Here is a 23,117-nt window from a genome sequence, read left to right on the forward strand (position 1 = left end):
TGTACTTTGCAGACAGTTTTTTATTTACTGCTGGTATTACATCTGGGGTTTCCCAGTTTGTCATGATCTTTCTCTGAAGAGCTTTATGAAAGGGCACCACTGGATCCTCTTGTGGGCCTTTGTCAAGAATATCCGTGAGGTCATCTTGCTGGAAAGATTGTGAAGGTGTAGACCACCCAATGAACTCTGTAATTCTGGCCATTAAGGCTCTGTAGGGGGTTTCAGCATGCTCCCCCGGGTCTGGTTTATCAAAATCCACCTCAGGGGAAGTGTCTAAACCACTTGCCTCATGTAAAGAATCATGAAGATCCTTTAATCTGCGCTCTTCAGAGGAAAATTCCTCTCTAACTGGGGTTACAGGTCCCTGTAACTCATCTTGTTCTGACAAATCACCCTCTTCTAAAATTGAGGATATAGTTCTCAATTGTTCTGAATTAATAAAGGGAGTAAATCCCATTTCCAAGGCAGAGGGTGCTGAACTTGTCATTATTGGCCTCGAAAACGTCGATGTCGTCGACGCCGACGTCGAAGGCTTCGAGCGTGGCGTCGAAAACAGAGGTGGAGGCCTCGAGGACCTCGACAGAATTGGAATTTTACTCGACAATATCGACGCCATCGACGTCGAGGGCCTGGGAATCGTCACTGGATGTGTGGTCATCGTGACTTTTCTCGGCGTCGACGCCGGTGTCGAGGCCGGCGTCGAGTCGACAGACCTGTGTGTCGAAGGTCCCTTCGACAACGGCGTCGAAGACCTCGACGTCGACGGAACCTTCGTCGACGGCGTCGACGGAACCCTCGTCGACGGCGTCGACGGAACCTTCGAGGAAGGTTTGGAGGTCATAGTCCTACTCGAGGGTTCGAGACGCGCTCGAGAGGTTTCTTTCGCCGGGTACTGCGACTCGCTGCGTTTTTGACCTTTGGGTCTTTCGACCAGAGCATCGCTCTCGGCAGTCTTCGAGGGGGTCGAGGCCGCTTTCTCGAAGACGCTCATCATGTTTTTTCTGAATTCCTCCCATTCAGCCCGGGAACTAAGTTTCGTGGGGCAAGGGATTCTTTTTGGCAAAACAGAGGAAGAGGAAGACGGAGAAGGGGATCTTCGACGTTTCCTCTTCGAGTGTTTCGATCTCGAGGAGTGATGAGACCCACTCCGAGATCTGGAGCGTGAATGGTGACGAGGAGACGAATGTCTCGACTTCGTCGAAGAAGAAGAAGCTTTAAAAGTCTTACCTTTCTCTAGCTTCCCCCTACGCTCCTTCAGGGCCTTAGCTGTCATGGACATACAGTCCTCGCACTCCGAACAATGGTGTTCGGCTCCCAAGCACCACAGACAATTTCTGTGAGGATCGGTCAACGACATCTTTTTCCCACAATCTCGACATTTTTTGAAGCCGGATCGAGGGGTTGTCGGTTCCGACGAGGAAGCCATCGAGTACGATTCGAATAACTTGAAGTAAATATTACTAAGAACTGAGCAACGGTATTCCGAGGCACCGAGTAGCGCGGAAAAACGGAACTGAGCAACGGATGCTGTGCGCAGCCTTTATAGGCAGGATGACGTCGAGCGTCGATACGGCGGCTGTCGAGGGTCATCGACTCGAGAGACGTCGACGCGCAGCGCCCTCTGGAGAAAAAATTTTCCGAGGCCAGCAGAGCTGGAAGGATATATCTAAGATGAGGAATACGTCGGAGGACACAATCCCTTCGAAATTATTTTACAGACCATATGCGTTCTTTTTGCCTTTGATGACTATTTGGTAGCTCTTACATCAGATTCTGATATGTTGAGGTTCAAGTGCAGCCTAGCCTTGATCAAACAGACATGTAAAATTCAATGTGGCTGGAAAAAGGTGCTTGCAAGTGCAGAGCAACAAGTCTTGGTGATTTACGCCGAAACTACACACAAAATATGATATGATAACTTTACAAACAGTTAGGAGAACTCATTGGGCCTCATTATGACTCTACCGGTCTGGAAATAACATGCCGGTAATTATGTTTACCAGCACGTTTCCAGACGGGCAGAGTACAAGTTTGCCGATGGGGTGGCCTGGTTTACCTACAGCTAAAAGCTGGCACCCCACTGGCAAAAAACAGTCGGTATTACTGCCACCTGTATAACCGGTGCCAGTAATACTGGCAATCCCCCCAATGGAATACTGCAGACTCCATGGAATGAGGATTTACCTACTGTTGCCGGCACCTGTAATATGGCAGACATTCCGGCATATCAGGCGCTGGTAACAGTAGGTCCGTTTGCTGGTATCCTGCCATAATGAGGACCATTAACTTTAAATTTCAGTTAAAACATGTAAAAATGGTCTGCTGGAGAAGCTAAGCTTAGACGCTCATTTGTTGGGGTATCAATGACGGTGACGGTGTTTTGCTTATGAATAAATGATTAATGATTCCCAGTCTGATGAGAGGAAATATGTTAAGCATATGACTATAAAAAATCCAATGCTTGAAAATCAAAATCAAGCCTCAACTTAAAGGCAGTTATATTTTACACGTGACTGTCAGCCAAGGAAGGACATCTGGCCAACAAGATCCAACAAAATCACCAAAGTGATTTCTATTATTTTAATTCAATAAAAATAGTACCAAACAAGTTTACTTAGACTTTGGTAGCCCAGTACTTGAGATTTCATTATGCTGTAATCAACATGCAACTAAGTAGTACATAAAGGTTAATGCAGGGTTTGAGATCTTACCTGAGCACCTCTGGAATAGGAACGAAATATAGTGCAAAATCTCCCTTGACCAGATGTATCCCTAGAAGAAGGAAATTACAATGTACAATCTTTTTAAATTGAACATTAATTTATAATTATTGCATGATTTATTTATACACTGTGTTAAACCACTGTATATAACAAAAAGTAGAAATATAAGTAACAAGAGAATATGTTTTGTTCACTCAAATAATGGCAGGTGGATTGCCCTAGACACTTGAATGGCTTTACAAAGGCTATGACTTGAGGCATACATGGTTAAATAACCCAACGTGGAAGCAAGATTTGTATGACCCGCTCCAAGTCGGTACAGGTGAATGAGCAGATGTGCAAAGGCTGACACTACTCTCTAAACATGAGACAACTCCACTTTTCTTTTTTTAGGAACTCGCCATTGATGAAGACAATGACAAAGTAATGGTAAGCAAAATCTAATAAACAGAGGCCCCCATAGGTCCAATTCACAAACGTTCACGCAAATTTGAAAAATGTTCACTTCCTCCTACTTTTTTTTTTTTTTTTTTATTAAAATCGGGAGCATTTGCTGGCTGTGAGTGTAAGTATTTTTGGGAACACTCTTCTTTGTAATATGGCACCAGAATACTGAATATAACTTAGCTTTTACAGGGAGTTAGTTGTGTTACTGCTTGTCACATGTACTTATGGGATCTATGGGATTACTGTGAGAAATAAAATCGAAGCCCAAAATACTGTTTTTTTAACCCCTTATTACCGTACCCCCCCACAACCTTTTGCATTTACTTAACCCACCCACTCCACCCAAATGATAGATATTTGGTAAAATGGGAGTCTCAAATTTTGGTATTTTGGTCTTTGATTTTTTGGGCATTCTCTATTTTGGTATGATCATGTACTTGTGGGAATAAACTGATAAAATGATCTGTGGCCTAACTACAAATCCTAAATTAGAAATATGATCCATTTCTAGGATGAAGGGCTTTTTATCTATAAGGCCAAACTACTAGAGTCTGTAATGCTCACAAAACAAAGGAATAACCTCCCTTAGAAATGTTAACGTTTTTTTCAAGTATTTAGGGCTTGTAAAATGTATTGACTTTTTAAAAACTGGATGCACGATATTTATTGTCACTGGGCATAACCATTGTCTCAATTTCTCAAGGCCCATTAGAAATCGTCTTGAGCTTGTGCAAGTGTGGCAAAATGGGATAAAGTGGTACTACTCTTACTTTAATGGCTGTGCTATTTTTTTATGTTAAATTATTAGTTTCATAAGTTTACCTAAAACACATTATACAAGCTCCATCCAAGCCAGGTGCAATATTGTTACAGCAAACAAAGTATATTAATATATTTAATGTATAACTGGAGAGATTCCAAGACCATCACCATCTCAAAAAAATCAAACGTTTTATAGAATAACAAGTCAAACATTCTTCACTTCCATGACAGGGCAACATCCAAAGCACCAGGAAACACCACTTTTGTATTACCTCCCTGTAACTGCTATTACAACTGAGTCCTCTCTCTCGCTCACCTGCTGAAGAGCAGGCACGTATATAAAACAACCTATGCTGTGAGCGCGCAATAGCTGAACCATAATTGAAACGCTATAAGATGCTGCCACACAGGATTCCGTGTGTTAGTTATTTTGTTTTAAAGTGTTGATTAACGGCTTCCTATTATAATGTAACTGCACTTTCTGATGTTTCTATGGGCCGTTGATGTCCGTAAGTCCAAAACCAAAGTATGTCTGTTCAAAACATTTGCTTAATCTCACTCTTAGACAAAATGCGTTCTGGGATCTTCTTAAAGAAAAATAGTGGCTCAAAAAGAAATGTAAACCACAATTGGATTCAGGTGGCCTTACCATCAGGTGTAGTTCTGCCAATGTCAAAAAGATAGTTCAACACAAAAAAGTGTTGCCCTCAGAACCTTCCACGTAGGTCTCATGAAGCAAATAAAGTTCACAATGTCTCTGGGTTACCTGGGGTACCTTCCCCAAGCTTTACTTTTTCCAATTCCAAACAAAAAGACACTGTTCTTGCCAGGCCTCTCAGAGTCTAGGCCTCTCCTGCAAAGGTTAAAAAAGGACTTTTCTAAGCTCAGGCCCCTCTGATTACAAAACAAAAGTTCACACAGCTCCTTCCATGGAGTAGTGTCAGAGACCTTCAAAAACGTGGGTCCTGGGATTCACCACCTGTGTTTTTATTAACCCTTTAGTTGATGTTTCGCTTTTGTACAACAATCCCTGCTTTAAGAAGAAAAAGGGCCTCCCTTTTCCTATACTTTCTCTTTCCGGAAAAGCCTGCAGAAAGGCTTCAGCGAGAGCGGGATCATTTCGCTGGGCAAAGGCTAGATCGGGATTGATGGTGGGCTCCTCTCCCTTTGTTTCTTCGATGTTAGAAGGTTTAGCAGCTTCCCCAAATCCCAATCCACCTATTTCTGTTTTGTCTGGTTCGCTTTCTTTAAACTGAGGGAACGGTGGCCCTTCCAAAATTCCATGTACAATTTGAGCATCACGATGCACTTCAAATGGGATGTCGCCATGATTCTGTGAGAACCTTTGCGTCCCCTCGGAAGTCGGGGTCGATGACGCCTGCTAAAACGTCTATACTGAACTTCCGTGCTTGGCCAGATTTTGGGGCTAACCTGATGTAACACCCTGGAGGAGGTATCAAAACCAAATCGGTAGGAATCATTCCTATTTTCCCAGGGGGAATGACAGCTTCCCCGATGCTACAAATATAGAAACCGATCGATTATTTTGTGGCAACAGAGGGGTTAGAAGCTCAATGATGAGGTTTTTGAAAATGTAGGGTTTCCCAATTTGTTTCAATTGAGCCACATCCCAATCCTGACACCATATATGAGGAACTCATTGTGGCAACAGTAAAGACAGACACAAGTGATCACAGTTCAACGGTGTTAATTGAACTTTATAATGGGTGAAATAAATGCCTAATCTAAACCTAAATCTTAGATGGGTGCAAGCTAAGACCATAAAATAATAAGGCAGCCGTAGTAGCGTCTTGTCAAATAAAAAGAGCCTTTACTAAAAAAACTAGTGCCAATGTTTACCACTAAGTTACAAAAAGAGTGTGTGATAATGTTCACCAGAAAAGAAAGAAGTGTTCACAAAATGATAAGTCAGGATGGTATGACTGGGTCTCACTTCCCCATGTTTTTAGCACGGGACAAGGCGGGACTTCTGAGCACAGCACACTCCTGGGCCTCTCCAGCACGAAGCTCACAATTCCAGTTCAATTATATCAGAACCTACAAGGGCCAAGTCTCTTCTCTGCAAAGTCTCTCGCCTTAGAAGGCCTGATGTATCAACACAACAAATAAACAAAAGTTCCTTCGGTAATTGTACCTTGGGCAGCGCTTGGCCTCTGCCCCCTGGATCTCCCTTTGTCGGGCTTGGATCCTTGTTGCAACTTGGGCCTCCCTCCGTCGGGTTCAATACAGCCTTTCAAATACAGCTTGCAACTTCCCACTGCGGACAACCCGCTGCCTGGTTCACTCTTGTCTATGGAGTTTTCACGGGTGTATTACACTTCACCCAAACTCAGAGGCATCGCTCAAACCAGGTTTTATGTTTGCCAAATATACTGTTCAATTTACGTTCTAACGATGCAGGATTCACTTCCCATAGCTTTCTCTTTGCAATGGGTGAGAGAATTTCGAGTGTACAAGGAATTTGACGTGACCCTTGTAGGACCACTCCAACACCTCACACCGCCCTTTCCCAGGGTCTTCTGGTACTTGCAGTTTCAAAGCAAAAGGGGCCAGCGAGAGTCCTTTGAATGAGCACTCCTGCTGCACCTGACCACTCTGCAGGTGGACCTTCTTTGGGCTTCCCCCAAAAATTGAAACACATACAAGTTCTTTGTTCCCAAGTTCTTGTGTTCATCTAATGTTGCCGCTTGCATCCTTGGGCTCAATACTATTCGGTTCGTTATCTTCTTCCGACTCACCGATTGTATCGGGTCGGCTGGCTTGGCTTGCTTCTGGAGTCAAGGACGGTACCACAGTAGCCAGCGTGCCGCCCCGCTTGTGTGATCAATGGGGGAGGCCCCCATGCACTGTTGAAATCGGTCACTCCACATGTCAGCTGTACTTACCGGTCTTGTAATTCCTTTTTCAGAGGCTTTGCGTTGGAGGTGAAAAGGGCAAGGGCAGTTCCCCCTTGTCCTCCTTTCAGGTCTCGCCTCCTTTCCCCTCCGTTTGAACTGCTGGTTTTGTGTAGATGTTTCCTTGTGCGTTCGGTCTTTCTTGTAGTGTGCTTGTGTGCTCTGCCTTTTATCCCTGTGGGGAAGGTAAAGGGCTGTCAGGTGTGTATGATTATTGTCAATTGCCTGACTCTGCCTGACCCTTGTGTTGGGACATGTCAGGTACACGGCTCTGGTGTTAGTCCATTGTCTGTTACGGTGTAAGAAAGTGTTTGTGTCGGAAAAAGGGGCGGGGGTAGAGCTTTCAAATATCCTACAGGGTAGGATGGGGAAAAGGTGTTAGAAAGAGGGTACCATGTCTCACCCGTCGGTGTCCCACTTCCACTCCCCGAGGACCCCTCATCCAGTGACTTAATTGCCTGTGATCAAACATGATTTCTGCCCTCCCCCCTCCACCTCATTGGAGGCTGTGAGGAGTGGACATGGAATCAGAAGTCCTATTTTATGATGGGTACCCCAGGAGTTGACCTAGTGCCTGGACAACTGTCCTGAGTGTTTGCGCCCGTTAACATAACGCAGCCAGAAATGTGTGTGAAGTTCTTTTGGACTCAGAGAGGCACCATTCTGAAGCATTACTCAGAAATATGAACCTGAGCATAGCAGGTTAATATATTTTTAATATCACAGCTATATCCTACAAGCTCTAATTTGCATTGCGCAAGCTATAACAAAGGCAACTATAACATAGCACATTACCATACATATGAACAGAAATGTTGTGTACGCTAGGAGCATGGTTTACATTGATAGAGAAAAGAACAAGTAATCATTTTAGTTCAGCAGCTCTGAGCGAGAAGGGATTTATAGTATCCTGATCTATGCTATGCTATGGTATTTTATGTCATGGTGCAACATACCAAGGTGTAACATACCAAATTCCCGTAGTCTCAAGATGCACACAGAAAGACTTCACATTTAAACTCACGCTTTGCTGCATACGAGTTGAGCACTGCTTCTTGTCAGTTGGGCCTGCGTCTTCCTCTGCTCTGGGACCTGAGCAGTTGGGCCTGCGTCTTTCTCTGCTCTAGGACCTGTGTTGCTCAATCTCCCCAGTCCCCCAGGACTCGAGTTCTGCTGGTTGCTGGGTGCCCACTTTGCTCATTTAGCTCGCCTTTTATATGTAAAAAGGGAGCAGACTTGAGCATCATATCCTGCCATTTGAGAGTCTAAAACCTAGTTCTTAAGAGCGTTCCTTGCTTTGCTTGCACATACTACATCCCTATGTGCACACTTAACAGACAGGTGCTGTCTGTGACTACTGGTTGTCTCCCTTAGAGTGACTTGGCTTCTGCTCGTGGAACGAGCAAAGCGAGTCATTTGCTCCTACACAACGTCAAACTCCATTATAGTACCTTAGCTTATAAAGAGGTAAAGAGTGACACTTGCTTTCACACACTTTAACCGTGTGCATGTATTTTGGCATCATGCTTCCTGTCCTTGGCTTCTTATCTGATCTGAATGTTTGTTTATTTATTTATAAAGCGCTCCTCACCCAAAAGGTATCTGGGTGCTACAAGAATATGCAGTTTCCTAGTTACAATACAAAATGTTTACAGACTATAATACAGTGCAGTATGATACAGGTTAAGACATGGTACGAAGTACAGTGGAAATACAATACTAGGAATATATATATATATATATATATATATATATATATATATATATATATATATATATATATATATATATATATGATACATTACTCACCGTAATCGTATTTCTGATGCTTGTATCTGCTTTAATTCACATGCTGTGCATAGGCCGACATCTAGTGGAAGCTGCGGAGTATTACAGTTTGTTTTTCGAAACTCGAAAATGGGCGTCGACACAGGCGTGCCAGTAATACTATCCCTAGTGTGACGTCCACTGTACCCAAGATCCCTCACGCGTCTAGGATCCTCAGATTGTATTTTTTCTGACATGAGGAAGCATGAGGAGTAGCGTGAGTACAGATAATCCAAGCAGATAGACAGAAAGGTAAGACTACCAGTAATCATGCGCCTTCTCTCGGAGGGGAGGAAGGGTGGGTCGCATGTGAATCTAAGCAGATACAAGCATCAGAAATACGATTACGGTGAGTAATGTATCCCTTCTGAGGCTTGTGGAATCTGCTTAGATCACATGCTGTGCATAGATTAGCGAGCAGTACCAGAAGAAGGAGGTGGGATATGAGAAGAGTCATGAGCAAACAGGTGTCTCAGAACCGCTTGTCCCACTTGTGTATCTGTCTTGGAATGAGTGTCAATGCAGTAATGCTGAGTAAAAGTGTGAATAGAGCTCCAAGTAGCTGCTTTGCAAATGGTGTCGAGGGGAACATTTGCAATGAAAGCCAGAGTGGCCCCAATGCCTCTAGTAGAGTGGGCTCTTGGCGTAAAAGGCAGAGTCTTTTCAGAAAGAGAGTAACACAGCTGTATACAGTTGATAATCCACTTCGAGATAGCGCCTTTAGAGACGCGATCTCCCTCTCTGCCTGTAGCTACGGAGACAAACAGTTGATCTGTTTTCCTTAGCGGTCTGGTTTTGTTTACATAGTAGAGGACCGCCCTACGCACATCTAGGGTGTGTAGTTTCACCTCAGCCGAGCTTTGCGGGTTCTGGAAGAAAGCCGGAAGCTCGATGGACTGGTTTACATGGAATTTAGATATAAATTTAGGTGAGAACCTAGGGTGTGTGCGTAAAACCAGTTTGTCTTTGTGGACAGTAAAGAAAGGAGCCTGCACTGACAGAGCCTGAATTTCACTGACCCTTCTTATAGAGGTAATGGCTACTAAGAAGGCAGTTTTATAAGTCAGGTGTTTGAGACTACTTTTATGCATGGGTTCGAAAGGGGGGCCCATGAGCTTAGCTAGCACCACATTAAGGTCCCATCCTGGTGGTGGGTTAGAAATAGGAGGGTGAAGTCTCTTTACTCCTTCCATGAAGGCTTTAACTACTGGTACTTTCCACCACGACACCTTGTTATGGGATGTGGTGTAAGCCGCAGGTGTACTTTCAGAGAGTTAAAAACCAATCCTGCATCCAGCAGGTGGAGCATGTATGTCACAATGTTGGAAGGAGTGCAATCAACCGGGTTGATTTGTTTATTCTGGCACCAAATAACAAATCTCTTCCACTTGTCAAAGTAACAGTGCCTTGTGTTTGGTTTCCTGGATTCTTTTAGGATGTCCATACACCTCTGTGGTAAATTGAGATGTCCAAACTCTATGACCTCAGGAGCCATGCTGCCCGGTTCATAGAATTGGGTTGCTGGTGCACTGTTTGACCTTGTTGCTGGGACAGTAGGTTGTACCAGGCTGGGAGTTTGATGGGCTCGCACACCGCCATCCTGCATAGGTGTGGAAACCATGGTTGTCTCGCCCACATGGGAGCAACTAGGATGAGCGTCATCGATTCCTTGTTCATCTTGTACACTACCTTCCTGATGAGATGAGTTGGTGGAAAAGCGTACGCAAACATCCCTGACCAGTTCATCCACAGGGCGTTCCCTTGGGAGTCTGGCTGGGGGAACCTGGATGCAAATCCTGGGCATTGTTTGTTTTCGCTTGTGGCGAATAAGTCTATAGTGGGGAAACCCCACTGAGAGAAGAGATCTTCTACGATCTCTCTGTGAAGGACCCATTCGTGTTCTTCTGGGAGGGAGTCTCTGCTTAGAGCATCCGCTAGGGAATTGAGCTCCCCTGGAACATGTTGCGATGACAGGAAGATGTTCCGTCTGAGTGCCCATATCCAGATTTTCTGGGCAAGCTTGGACAGATTTGGCGAACGAGTCCCTCCTTGCTTGTTAAGATAGAACATGGCTGTCGTGCTGTCTGTCAGGATCTGTACCGACAAGTTTTTTAGATGGGGTTCGAACGCCCGAAGCGCTCTGAATACTGCCAGAAGCTCTAGCAGGTTGATGTGGTTCTTGGCTACTGAGTGAGACCAGGGACCCTGAGCTGTGTGGTGGAGATGGTGAGCTCCCCACCCAGTCAGGCATGCATCTGTAGTCACGACTGCCTGCACTTCGGGATCGTAAAAGGGTTTTCCCCTTGCGAGATTCTCCCTTGTCCACCAGTATAGGCTCTGTACAAGTGTTGGCGAAACAACCACTAGATCGTCCCACTGACCACTTGCCTGAGACCACTGTTTCGCCAACCATTCCTGCATAGGACGCATGCGCAGTCGCGCGTGGGGGACCAGGTAAATGCATGACGCCATCATGCCCAGTAACCGCATTGCTTTGCGTACCGTTATTTGTTGACCGGACTGATAATGTGGAATTTGCAGTAGTATATTCCGAATTCTTTCTTCCGAAGGGAAGGTCAGCCCTTTCTGAGTATCTAGGATTGCTCCCAGGAACTGTTTTGAGGTGCTTGGCACTAGGCTTGACTTCTTCTCATTGATTGAGAAGCCTAATTCGTGGAGGAGGTCGATAGTCCTTTGGATGTTTGTCCTGCAAATTCCTGGGGTTGCCCCCGTTATGAGCCAGTCGTCCAGATAAGGGTACACTGGGATTGCCTCCCTGCGTAGATGTGCAGCTGCCACCGCCAGTACCTTGGTGAATACCCTGGGTGCTGAAGCTATCCCGAAGGGCAATACCTTGAATTGGTAGTGGCGACTGTCCACCTTGAAGCGCAAGTACTTTCTGTGCGCCGGGAGCATGGAAATATGAAAATAGGCATCTTTCATATCCAAGGTTGCCATGTAATCCCCCTTTTTTAGGAGGGGGATTACCTCTTGTAGCGTGGTCATACGGAATTTTTGGGGCTTGACATACTTGTTGGCAGGCCGTAAGTCCAGTACTGGGCGCATTGTCAAATCTTTCTTTGGCACAAGGAAGTAAGTTGAATAGATACCCTTGTTTACCTGGTGTCCTGGGACGAGTTCTATCGCGTCCTTTTCGAGCAGAATGGCAATCTCCTCAAGGAGGATCTTCTGATGTTCTAAAGAGTGTACTCTTTGTCGTGGAGGATGGTTCCGGGGACGCTGCAGTAATTCTATACAATATCCTGTGGACACTGTTGACAGCACCCATCTGTCTGAGGTGATCCCTTCCCAAGCCTGGGTGAAGTTGGAAATGCGTCCCCCTACTGGGGTTGCGTGAGAAGGGACCCTGAACTGAGCGTCACTGCTTTGGTGGGGGCGTGCCAGCTCCCTTGTTGGGGCTGCCTCTGCCTCTTCCACGCCCTCTTTTGTTACCCCTGCCGTAACTTTGGGTAGACTGCTGGCTGTTGTTCCACTGTGTACCCTGTACCTGGGCATAGTTGCCTCTTCGAGAATTTTGGCCGCGTGGGCGACGAAAATTACTATTCCCCCTCTGGTTCGGGGGTTTGTTGGTTAGTTGGCCAAGGGATTTCAGTGTCTCGTATTCGTCCTTGGCGTTTTTAAGAGCGTCTTCGACCGCTTTCCCAAACAATAGATCGGGTTCCACCGGCTTGTCTATTAATGAAGCCCGAGTTTCTGTTTTGAACCCCGACTGCCGTAACCACGCATGTCTTTTGATAACAGTACCCTCTGCTATCAATCTTCCTGCGTTGTCCGCGGCGTCGAAAGTTGCTTTTAATATGCAACCAGACACGGCTCTCCCTTCTGCCGAGATCCGAGCCAATTGGCCCTTTAACGGTTCAGGAGCAGAGGCTATGAGCGCCGCGACCTCTTCCCATTGATGGCAGTTGTAGCTGGCCAACAGGGTGGTGGAGTTAGCAATCCTTACTTGGTAGGCGGACGTTGAGGCTACCTTCCTGCCAAACCCGTAAAGTTTCTTGCTCTCCTTGTCGGGAGGAGCTTCTGATGAAGATAAGGGTGTTCCAGCCCTCTTCCGAGTGTTGGTAACAACTAGGGAATCTGATTTAAGATGTCCTCTTATATAGAGAGGGTCAGACTGGGCTGGCCGGAAAAGCTTTTCGACCCTGGGGTTGACTGCTCTGGTGAGGTTTGGATTCACCAGGGACGGGTCTATTCTTCGTTGGATGGATTTAAGGATAGGGATGGTCTGAGCGACCGGCCTCCTCTCTCCGACCAACTCTTCTGCGAAGTCCCTTTCCTCCTGTACACCGTGAGTGTCGATGTGAAAATGTTCTGCCGCGCGAGCGAGAACCTCATTAAGGAGGGGCTGGTTATCGACTGGCGAGTCGGTAACTGGGGCTTCGTTCTCTACCGGGGAATCTACTCTGTAAATTTCCTGCTCATCTTCTTCCTCCTCCTGATCCTCATCATCCGCATAGTATTCGGTCCTGGCTTGTTCCTCCATAATTCCAAACTCCTGGTCCCCCTCAGGGAATGGAGTAGAGTAGGGCTGCACCTCGAAGGGTTCAGGTCTTTCGAAACGGGCCTTTTTACTTAGGGGGATAGGTTCAGTGGAACCTGAGGGTGTGGCCCCGTGAGGGTCATACGAGAGGAAATGCTCTGGATTCTTGTCGTAGAAATCAGCCAAGGAAGACATCCTTGACATGACCCTGTCTATGTCCTCGGTGGACCATTCTTTGGAGCAGGGTATGACTTTAGTAGGCAATTTAGGGGACTTATCAAGGGTACCCTTGCTGGATGTTGATCTCTCAGTAGACTTGTATTTATCTGTTTGCTTAGGGGGGAAGGATGGTCGTACAGGAGTGGAAGAATGTGCTTTCCGCTGTTTCCCCCCCTCCCCGTGCGTGGAAAAATGTTTTCCCTGTCCCTTGGAGGCCCCGGAGACTTTCGACGCCTGGCGTCGAGGATCGGGAGAGGTATCTGTGTTTTTCGAGCGTGGGGCCTCGCTGGTGTTAACTACGGGCTCCGTCTCTTGGAGCGCGGCCTGGGGGTGGAAGTCGTCTTCGTCCTCCGACGATCGAACTTCCGTTAGTCTAGGGAGCGAGGCACTCTTGGCAAGAGTGGATGATTGCCTTGCGTCATGAGGCGATCTCGATCGAGAGCGCCCAGAGGACACCGAGTCGGACCGTTCTATCTGTGCCTCTTTCCGAGAAGTCGACGTCGTCGAGGTTCGGTTGGACTTAGTGTGCTTAGTGTGTGTAGGGTGTGTAGCGCTTGCGTCGCCGGGGGTCTTCCCCATAGCCGCCCTGCCGGACGACCTTCCGAGGTCGGGGACCTGCGCTCGGCTGTCTTTGGACGCCGTAATGCCCTCGCCGTCCGAAAGTACGGCGTCGCTGCCATCGCTGAAGGCGCCCTCCGCTGCCATGGCCGCCTGCCTGGCGTGGTGGGCCCAACGCTTAGTCGAACGGTCCTTAAGTGTCTTAGGTTTAAACCTACTACACGCTCTGCAGTTCGCTTCGGGGTGGTCCCTCGGCAAGCAGAGATTGCACGTGGCGTGCCTGTCGACCCAAGGGTATTTGCGGTTGCACTTGGGACAGAATTGGAAAGGGGTACCCTCCATACGCACCTAAAGGCAGCGGGCTGGTAAGTGTATGAAATATATAAGATAAGGTGTACTTATCTACCAAGAGTGAAGAGTATGTACCACCCCCCACTCTCCCTACTTGCAGGGCCGAGGCCAGCGGCCTACCAGGCCCGGGCCGAGGCCAGCGGCCTACCAGGCCCGGGCCGAGGCCAGCGGCCTTCCGAGGCCCAGATCCGTCGTGCGGCAGCCGACGGTCGATGTCTTCTCCAGCCGTCGTCGAGTCGAGGGTCGACGTTGGGGTGGGGAAGGATGTCAATAAGAATTATAATTTTCAATTATTAGCAAAAGTATGGCTAAGGCCAGGGGACTCCGCAAGATGCTTCCGACCAGTATGGCGGAAAAAAACAATCTGAGGATCCTAGACGCGTGAGGGATCTTGGGTACAGTGGACGTCACACTAGGGATAGTATTACTGGCACGCCTGTGTCGACGCCCATTTTCGAGTTTCGAAAAACAAACTGTAATACTCCGCAGCTTTCACTAGATGTCGGCCTATGCACAGCATGTGATCTAAGCAGATTCCACAAGCCTCAGAAATATATATACACAGAGGTGGTAAAGGTTGTGATGGAAAAAATCCTAGTAGAGGGTGCTAACAGAGAGAAAGGTCTTTGGACATGAGCCAGAGTTTAGTATTTTTCCCAACATTAAGGAAAGATTGGTCAATTCTTAGGAGGTAGGAAGGGAGTTCCAGATTTGAGCGGCCATGACAGGAAAGCTACTGCTGCCTGCTTTTTTTTATTTGAACCTAGGGACCCTTAGATGGCTGGCGTTGGTAGTCCTTGTGGGACGTAAGGAGATCTTTTTAGAGAAATATTCGGTGAGGCATTGGGGGGCTGAATTGTTGAGGCATTTATGGGTCAGGTATGCTGTTTTGAGATGTATTCTTTCTGTGACAGAAAGCCAGTTGTTGTCTCGTCTGATCACAGAAATGTGTTTTCTTTTGGAAATGCCTAAGGCTGATCGAAGCACGTTATTTTGGAGAATCTGGAGTTTATTAGTGATATATTTATTGGCCTCTAAGTAAAGTGCATCACAGTAGTCAATTTTTAACAAAATGAGAGCTCAGGCCAACATAATGCTACTTTCTGTGGAAAGAAAGGGTTTGCAGGCATGGATAAACTTGCATGTGTAGGCATGGATAAGCTTGCATGTGTAGGCAGTCGCCGACGCTGTGGCACTAACTTGTTTATGCAAGCTCGGGGAAGTGTCTAAGTAGAATCCCAGGGTTTTAACCTCTTAAACCACCTTAATGTCATTGCCATCAATGTTGAAAGAAGCATATTGGTTACTCAATGTCTTCCGACTGGAGGGAGTGGCTAAGAGTAGTAGTTCAGTCTTCTCATCATTCAAGCACAGACCATGTGTGGCCATCCAGGTCTGAATGATGAGATAGATTTTGTTAATCAGGGCTAGAGCCTGTCAGAGGTATGAGGATCTGGGTGTCATCAGCATAATTAGTGTAGGTGACACCTAGCTGGTCTAAATCTTTTTTTTTTTATTTATTGTATATTGGTTTACACAAACCTTACAAAATTTCAGTAACAAAAGCTAAAAGAACATTAAAATACAAAATACAATACTTTTCTCTTATACATGACCAAAACATAAAATGTACCTTCTAACTTTTAATCTTCCTTGTGTCAACAATGCGTAAACACCTTATCAATGCTAATGTTAATTTGCGTTACAAAGCATTTCTCTATTTATGACACTTCACATACACACTTTAAAAATGAAATAACTCTTCATTTTAGCATCTTATTTGTTCCATGGATCATTTCATACCAAATTTGCTCCCTTATTACACATGAAGTGTCATATACGAAGTCCGCGATATATGCCAGTCTTTCATTATTCAAGCTAGGACACACCAACAACAAATGTGACAGTGTTTCGGTGATCTCTTTGTTCATGCAGAATCTGCAGATCTTTCTTTCCTCAGGAATTAATTTCCTTATGTAACCTATTTCATTAGTGTTCATCACATTAAATCTGAACCTCATTATGCTATTGCGTAATTTACGAGAGGGATATTTTACAAGATATGGCTCAGGTACTGGGAACCCTTTCCACATTGATATAGCTTGACTTTGAGTTTTGAATTCGATATAACAGCATTGTTGGCAACCCAATCAAATGCTTTAATCAGCTTCTTCGTTTTAACTGGTCTCTCTAAGAGACATTTCATTGAAACGCCAATATTACCCAAAATGTTGTCCACCTCGATTTTCAAATTCTGCATGTATTTCTCAGTGCCCTCATTAATACTTGCATTAAATATTTGGTACATCGAGTTGGGACCTGCAAGAATACACTTTCTATATAACATTATTTTTTTACAGTCCATGTTACTTTTCAAAGAATTAAGGCCAAACTCGTACCTTATTAGTTCAAGTGGTATACATTTGGGTAGGAAGAATACCAGTTTTTTCCAGATGTTAGATTCAATTATTTTTAACTGAGTTGCACCTTTATCAAGATAAAACTCTAAGCCATACGTCAATCTTGGGATTACCTTCTTTATGTAAAAATCCCTACAAGCCTGCATGGAAAATTTACCAAATTTGCTTTCGATAACACGCATTTGCTTACCTGCGTCCAAAGCTTTGGACTCCAGGCATTTCTTCTTAAAGGTGTGCGTCATTTTACTTGAAAATTAATAACCTAAATACTTAAATGATTTTTGTAACCGAATTACAGTACCTTCTACCGACCAAACTGGATTTGCACATCTTTTATTAGTATCACCGAGGTTTATCACTACGGTTTTCTGTGGATTAATTTTCAGTTTGAGTTCATTGGTGAACCTGATAAACACATCAATGAGTCTTTGCAGTCCTATTTTAGTTCTATCGAAAAGCAAAAAGTCATCAGCATAAGCAACCCACTTGATTACATACCGACCAACCTTGGGGGATAACAAACCTGAGGAGTCAAAGATTTTGTTTGCACCCAACACATACAAGTTAAAAAGAATTGCCGCCAAAGCGCAACCCTGTTTAAGTCCATTCCTGGCTCTTATGTCCTTAGACATCAGGCCCTCGTTATTGAGTCTGTCCTTCAAAATAGTATTATAATACAAGTGAATAAGCATATCAAGTATTTAAATCCATGAGTCTTTTCCATAATAAAGGTCTGTCCACCTTATCGAATGCTACAGAGAGATCCATCGAGGCCGCATACAGAGGTACGTTCTTGAACTTTGCTGCTTGGCTTTGTAGAACAGAAACTAATAAACCCTCTGCATCCGTCCCCAGTCCTTTACGAAACCCAATTTGTCGTACATCCAGGATATCATTATCGTCCATCCATTTTAACAAATTTTCCAAGATTATAGCAGAAAATACCTTTGTCTCAATGTTAATCAGGGATATAGGTCTATAATTAGCAGGGCTCTGACGATTCCCTTTTTTGTATATCAATAAGAAATGTGAAACTCTCCATGAGTCTGGCATGGTCTGGGTTTCAATTACATCCTTGAATACTAAGTGAAGTATTCTTGCCCATAACAATTCATTTTGTTTTAACAATACCAAAGACAAATTATTGGGACCAGGAGTACTTGATGCTTTCATTTTCTTCAACATGAATAGAATTTTTTCTACAGATCCATCTAATACCCAATTATGTCTCTTCCAACCCATTGTAAAACCATCATTACTGGAGGGTGCATATAATTTCTCGAAGTAATCAGACCACACTTTTTCACTAATGGGGTTTATATTCAATTGAATTTGTGAAATCTCTGTACTATTAATTAGGGCCCAATAATTCCTAGAGTTGGATTCATTCATGGCCCTAAGCATGGTCTCGCCATCCTTCTGTATTATTAAGGCATGATGGTAAATCCTCCAATTCTTGTAGGCTTGACGCCGGATTCTACATTGTTCTTTAACATTTTCTGATGACAACTTCAACCTTTTTATATCTCGTAGATCCTTATTCAACTGTGCTCTATGAAGCTTCACATCGAGATCAAACACATGTTTATGACCATTTTTTTGCGAGGCTATTCCAGGGGTGGGTTGCTCAAACCCTGCTAACATGGATCCTAGTAGCTTGCCAAATTCACTAACCGAGTATATTTCCTTTTTTGATTCTAGAGATCTATTCTCAAAATCATATAAAATGAGTTTATTGAATGTGTCTGTTTTTACAGGATTCCACTGTATCCTTGTACCCCTGACATTGACAATCGTTTGTGCACAATATACCTTTCTTTTTTTATTTAGTTTCTTTAGGTTCAAATCAAGTGAAAGCATTGCATGATCACTCGCCGCATTAAATTGCACAAGCATGTTCGTATCACTTTCAATCAAATGTTCACTGGCAAAAATATAATCAACATTAGATGTCTCCCCATGTGCTTTCCAAGTGGGTTTTTCATTAAACAACCGTGTCAGACCCCATGATTTCGCAAAATTACACCATAGAGCACCTCTGTGTCGTTTATTGCCTATTCTTATACCTTTGGTGCCAAATCCCATCAGGCACCACTCCATCTCACTACTTGTCAAATTACAATCAGCATTCATATCCCCTGCCAAGATAATCATACCCTCGGGTGTAGGGATAAGCCATTCCTCTATCAGTGTATCCAGCTCGTCAAGCAATTTTACAAGCATATCATCATCCTAGTCAACATTATTCCAATACACATTTATCACCATTAGATGACTCAACCCATTCCTGGTTGCAATTTGAAAAATAGCAACTATACAGGAAGTGAACAAATGTTTCTCAGTTAACATTAAAATATTTTGATTATTCCGGTATGCAATCACCAAGCCACCCTTTGGGCGGCCTCTTAGGCCTCGTGTGCCAATCAAACAACAAAACCATCCCATAACAAAGGTCCACAAGCCCAAGATTCCTGTAGCAATACGAAGTCAAAGTTCTCTAATGACTTACATATTTCCTTGTTTAAGACTAGATGAGTGTGCCCTCTGGAGATCCAGGACACCAGTCTAAAAACATCCTCATCACTACAGGGGCTTGCCCAAATTCTTTAGCTGATCCAGGGAATCCTTAAGCGATGACGTCAGGGATCTCCATTCTTTCATTTCTTTTAGAGACAAAACCTCGCCACACTCCTGTTTAGGTTCCCCGCCCTTATCTTGTTGTGAAACCTTTCGAGATAAGTGCTCATGACTGCTTTCCAGCCCATTTGAGCTCTGATCCTGAAACTCATAGGTGTCAAAGCCTCTCTTCTGAAGGGAACCGGTTTCCTTAAGAATCAAAGCGCATACAATTGGCGACACAATCACCATGCGTACAAAGTCAAGCCTAGTTGGATGAATATAATCCACCAATTGCAAGTCATTAGAGGAAATGAGTGCTAGCTCTGGTATATCACGAGACAGACTAAGTATGTATGGTCTATTAAGAGTGGGAGAATGACCATCATCAAATACATAATATAGAATTAAGCTTGGTTCATTAGGCCAATGTGGCCGGCAAAGTTTTTCAGTAAAGTTAAGATTCTGTTTTTTTCCCCGTGTCCTTCCAGTCTTGTGTATTATCATGTATTTGTTCTCCTTAGTACTATGCTGGTGATTTCCTAGCTGCATTATCATGGGAGACATTCACACCCAACTTCCCACTAGATTCATGATTTGCACCTAGGCATGATCTTTTCTCTAATTCCGGTACCCTAGACTCTATAGAAATATGGTTTCCAAATTTGATGTTTTCTATAACAGACCTCTTTCCCTCTTTCTGCTTAAGTATGTCCTTTATGAGATTTCGTACATAATCTTCAGTCAATGGGGGTCTTGTTATATCTGAGTCAGGCTTTTCGGGTAAGGTAAAATTACTATTTATCACAGGTTGAGAAATCTTATGAGCCTCCAGACCTTCCGTGGTGCTCAGAAGAGTCCCTGAACTCAAGGATGCCCCTCTGTCTGTGCGCACCTGAACTCTAGCCATACCACCTGTGTTTACCCCATCAAGGCGCTTCATCTCATCCCACCCTTCCCGAACCTGACTCATTGCATCTTCACATTTGTTTTTGTCCTTATACAACGTCTCAACCACAGCAGGGTATCCATTGTCTGCACTCATATCCCTTGGAGGTATCTCTCTTCTCATGGGGGCATCAGGGTTCTTAAATAAATCAAATATATCAAGCATGCCAAGTTCTAGATTTTTTAGATTGGTATCAATCCTATCGGTTACTGTTTTATTTTTCAGAACATCCGATAGTCTAGTTACAGCCTCAGAGTAACAAGGCGCGCTGTGTTCATTACCTTGATCAATAACTATCTTTGGGCTTGGAATTGCATTCAGTAGTGTACTTGTAAATCGATTTTCTATAGTGTCTGCCACCGATTTACCTCCTTTCACCACATTATTCCCGTGTGAGGAATCAGTTGACCCATATCTGTAATGCGTCGTCTCTTGCCGAGTTCACAAGTTCCTGATCTCGTAAATTGCAATCTCTTAGGAATTTACGGGAAGATAAATTCAACGCCTTTTGAGTGCGCGCCTGTTTTTGCCTATTTTTTTTCATTTTTTTTTTGCGATCTTAATGTTGAATATTTCTGCAACCTTAATAAACGCATTAGCAACAGTCGGTAGTTGTACTTCCATAAAGGGGGTAGTGATGTGTCGGTTTGTGCTAATCCCAATCCCTGGTAAATGTAGATTTGCCATATTTTCTACTAGCATTTCAGGCCAGGCAGTTAAGGCTAACAGAATTTCCTTTAATATTCTTGTGTGTGATTTCACTTCCATTAAGAGTTTGCCCTCCCCCAGGCTTGTTTCCTCAGGTATGTTTGGGCAGGTATTCCTTCTATTATCACCTATTGCTATTGGTGAGTTACCAAAGCCACTGGTGTGAAACGCTCTCTGCGTTGAGGCAACAAAATGCTCAGATAGCCCCATTAGTGATATTTCACCTGGTGCAAATATTGGTGGGGTGTCCATGCATGTCAAACCTGTTTCCAAGTTTTTGGGTTTGTTACAGTCAATCACTCCTATATCAGATCCATCCCCTCTACCAGGACTCCTTTCCTCGTTAAAGGACTGGGAGGAAATGGGCATGTCATCTTCAACCCTTCCCACATTCATTTTTTCAGATACATTTTGAGCACACTCCAATAAGTCCTCATCTGAATCAGAATAAGCAGGTAGTGGTAACGCAATAGCATGGGCCATACTCATTCTGCGTGTTTTCATGTTATTGGACGCCATATTACAATCACGTTTCAACCCCGCAAGCTTCCTTTTCATAGCACCACTAGTCCCACACTGCTGTTTATTCGGGGCCAAACTGACCGATTCCAACACCTTCGTGTATAGAGTAAGCCCAACCGAACCCTCTGCATGTTTTTATACAGCCTCTTAGAGGCTCACACAAGCAGACTTATAAAAGACAGTGCTCCCATGGATGGCATTCGGTGCATATGCAAATTCGATATATAAGGCCGTACCGTAAGAGACTAGCTGCATGCAGCACAAAGCAGCAAACAGCCAACAGTACTTTCAGTACTTCCTTGGGTGCGCGCGCAGGGAGCAGGGTATTTAACTATTCCTGATGGGTGGGTTTAGAACATCACGTGATTGTGATCAGGATTCTAGGGTGAAAACAAAGAAGGGGCTTTGTTAGTCACTGCCAAAGGGGCGGTTCTACAGAGTGCACAAACTACAGAGTGCACAAACTACACAGTATGTAGCCAATCATTCAAACACAGCGCTTAAACTAGGACAGCAATGTTCGTGGGTATTTACTGTCTTAAATCCAAAAGCGGTGCTGCATTGAAAGTGTTCCTCCTGGTCGATTTTCAAGCGTGACTCATAACGTTTCCTCGCAGCCTCCTCACAGCCAATAGTACCTTCAGTACTTCCTTGGGTGCGCGCGCAGGGTGCGCAGGAAGCAAGGTATTTAACTATTCCTGATGGGTGGGTTTAGAACATCACGTGATCGTGATCAGGATTTGTCTTAAAGGTCCAGCAGTCCTTAAATCCAAAAGCGGTGCTGCATTGAAAGTGTTCCTCCTGTCGATTTTCAAGCGTGACTCATAACGTTTCCTCGCAGCCTCCTCACAGCCAACAGTACTTTCAGTACTTCCTTGGGTGCGCGATGGTCTAAATCATCACACAATGGTTTGGTGAACACATTATACATAGTGGGCGACACACACGAACCTTGTGGGACTCCACAAATTATGAGAATGGGATCAGCCGCTGCCAATGAGGAAAACATTGTCATTGATCTATTGTTTAAGAAGGATGTGATCCAGGCCGTTGCTTCTGCTGAGAAATGGGCCGCTAATGATAGGTGTTTGCAAAGCACCTTATGATCAACCAAGTCAAAAGCAGCTGACAGGTCCAGCAGAAGCAAAAGGGCTGATTTACCTTGGTCTTTCAGGTTGTCAATCTGGATCTTCAGATCAATCATGACCGTTTCCGTGCCATGTTGGGGTCTGAAGCCAGATTGACGGAGTCCTGATATTTGTTGGTCTCGAAGTAAGATTGAATCTGGATATAGGATATAGGCTGCTTTATCGATGATTTTAAGAGGAAGGGGACTGTAGTGATGGGTCTAAAAATAGTGGGGATATTAGGGTCTAGGGAGAGCTTCTATAGATGCGTGAGAACCAAAGAATTTTTTAAGTTGGAGGGGACAGTACATGTGCGGAAGGATGCATTGATCAGCGTGGTGATAAAAGGTGCTAGTTCGTGGGTGGTAGATTCCGGGCAGTAATCACCTTGGCAATTTGAAGGTTTGAGAGCAGTTATATTTTCCACTTCACGGGTGGATACTTGGGTGAATTTAAATGGTTGCAGCAGTTT

At 44.5% G+C, this 23,117-nt stretch overlaps 1 protein-coding gene across 1 annotated transcript in view; it reads right to left on the reverse strand.

Annotated features, from left to right (window-relative positions):
- The window catches only part of RAB40B (RAB40B, member RAS oncogene family), a 992,795-nt gene that overhangs the window by 543,721 nt on the left and 425,957 nt on the right, over positions 1–23,117 (reverse strand). Inside the window, exon 4 of the mRNA XM_069654533.1 lies at positions 2,712–2,772. Coding sequence (XP_069510634.1) covers positions 2,712–2,772 — 61 coding nt within the window. The remainder of the gene's footprint in view (positions 1–2,711; positions 2,773–23,117) is intronic.

Source organism: Ambystoma mexicanum, chromosome 3q, assembly GCF_040938575.1.
Source record: "Ambystoma mexicanum isolate Mex_15411 chromosome 3q, UKY_AmexF1_1, whole genome shotgun sequence".
In the NCBI taxonomy this organism is placed as follows: Eukaryota; Metazoa; Chordata; class Amphibia; order Caudata; family Ambystomatidae; genus Ambystoma; species Ambystoma mexicanum.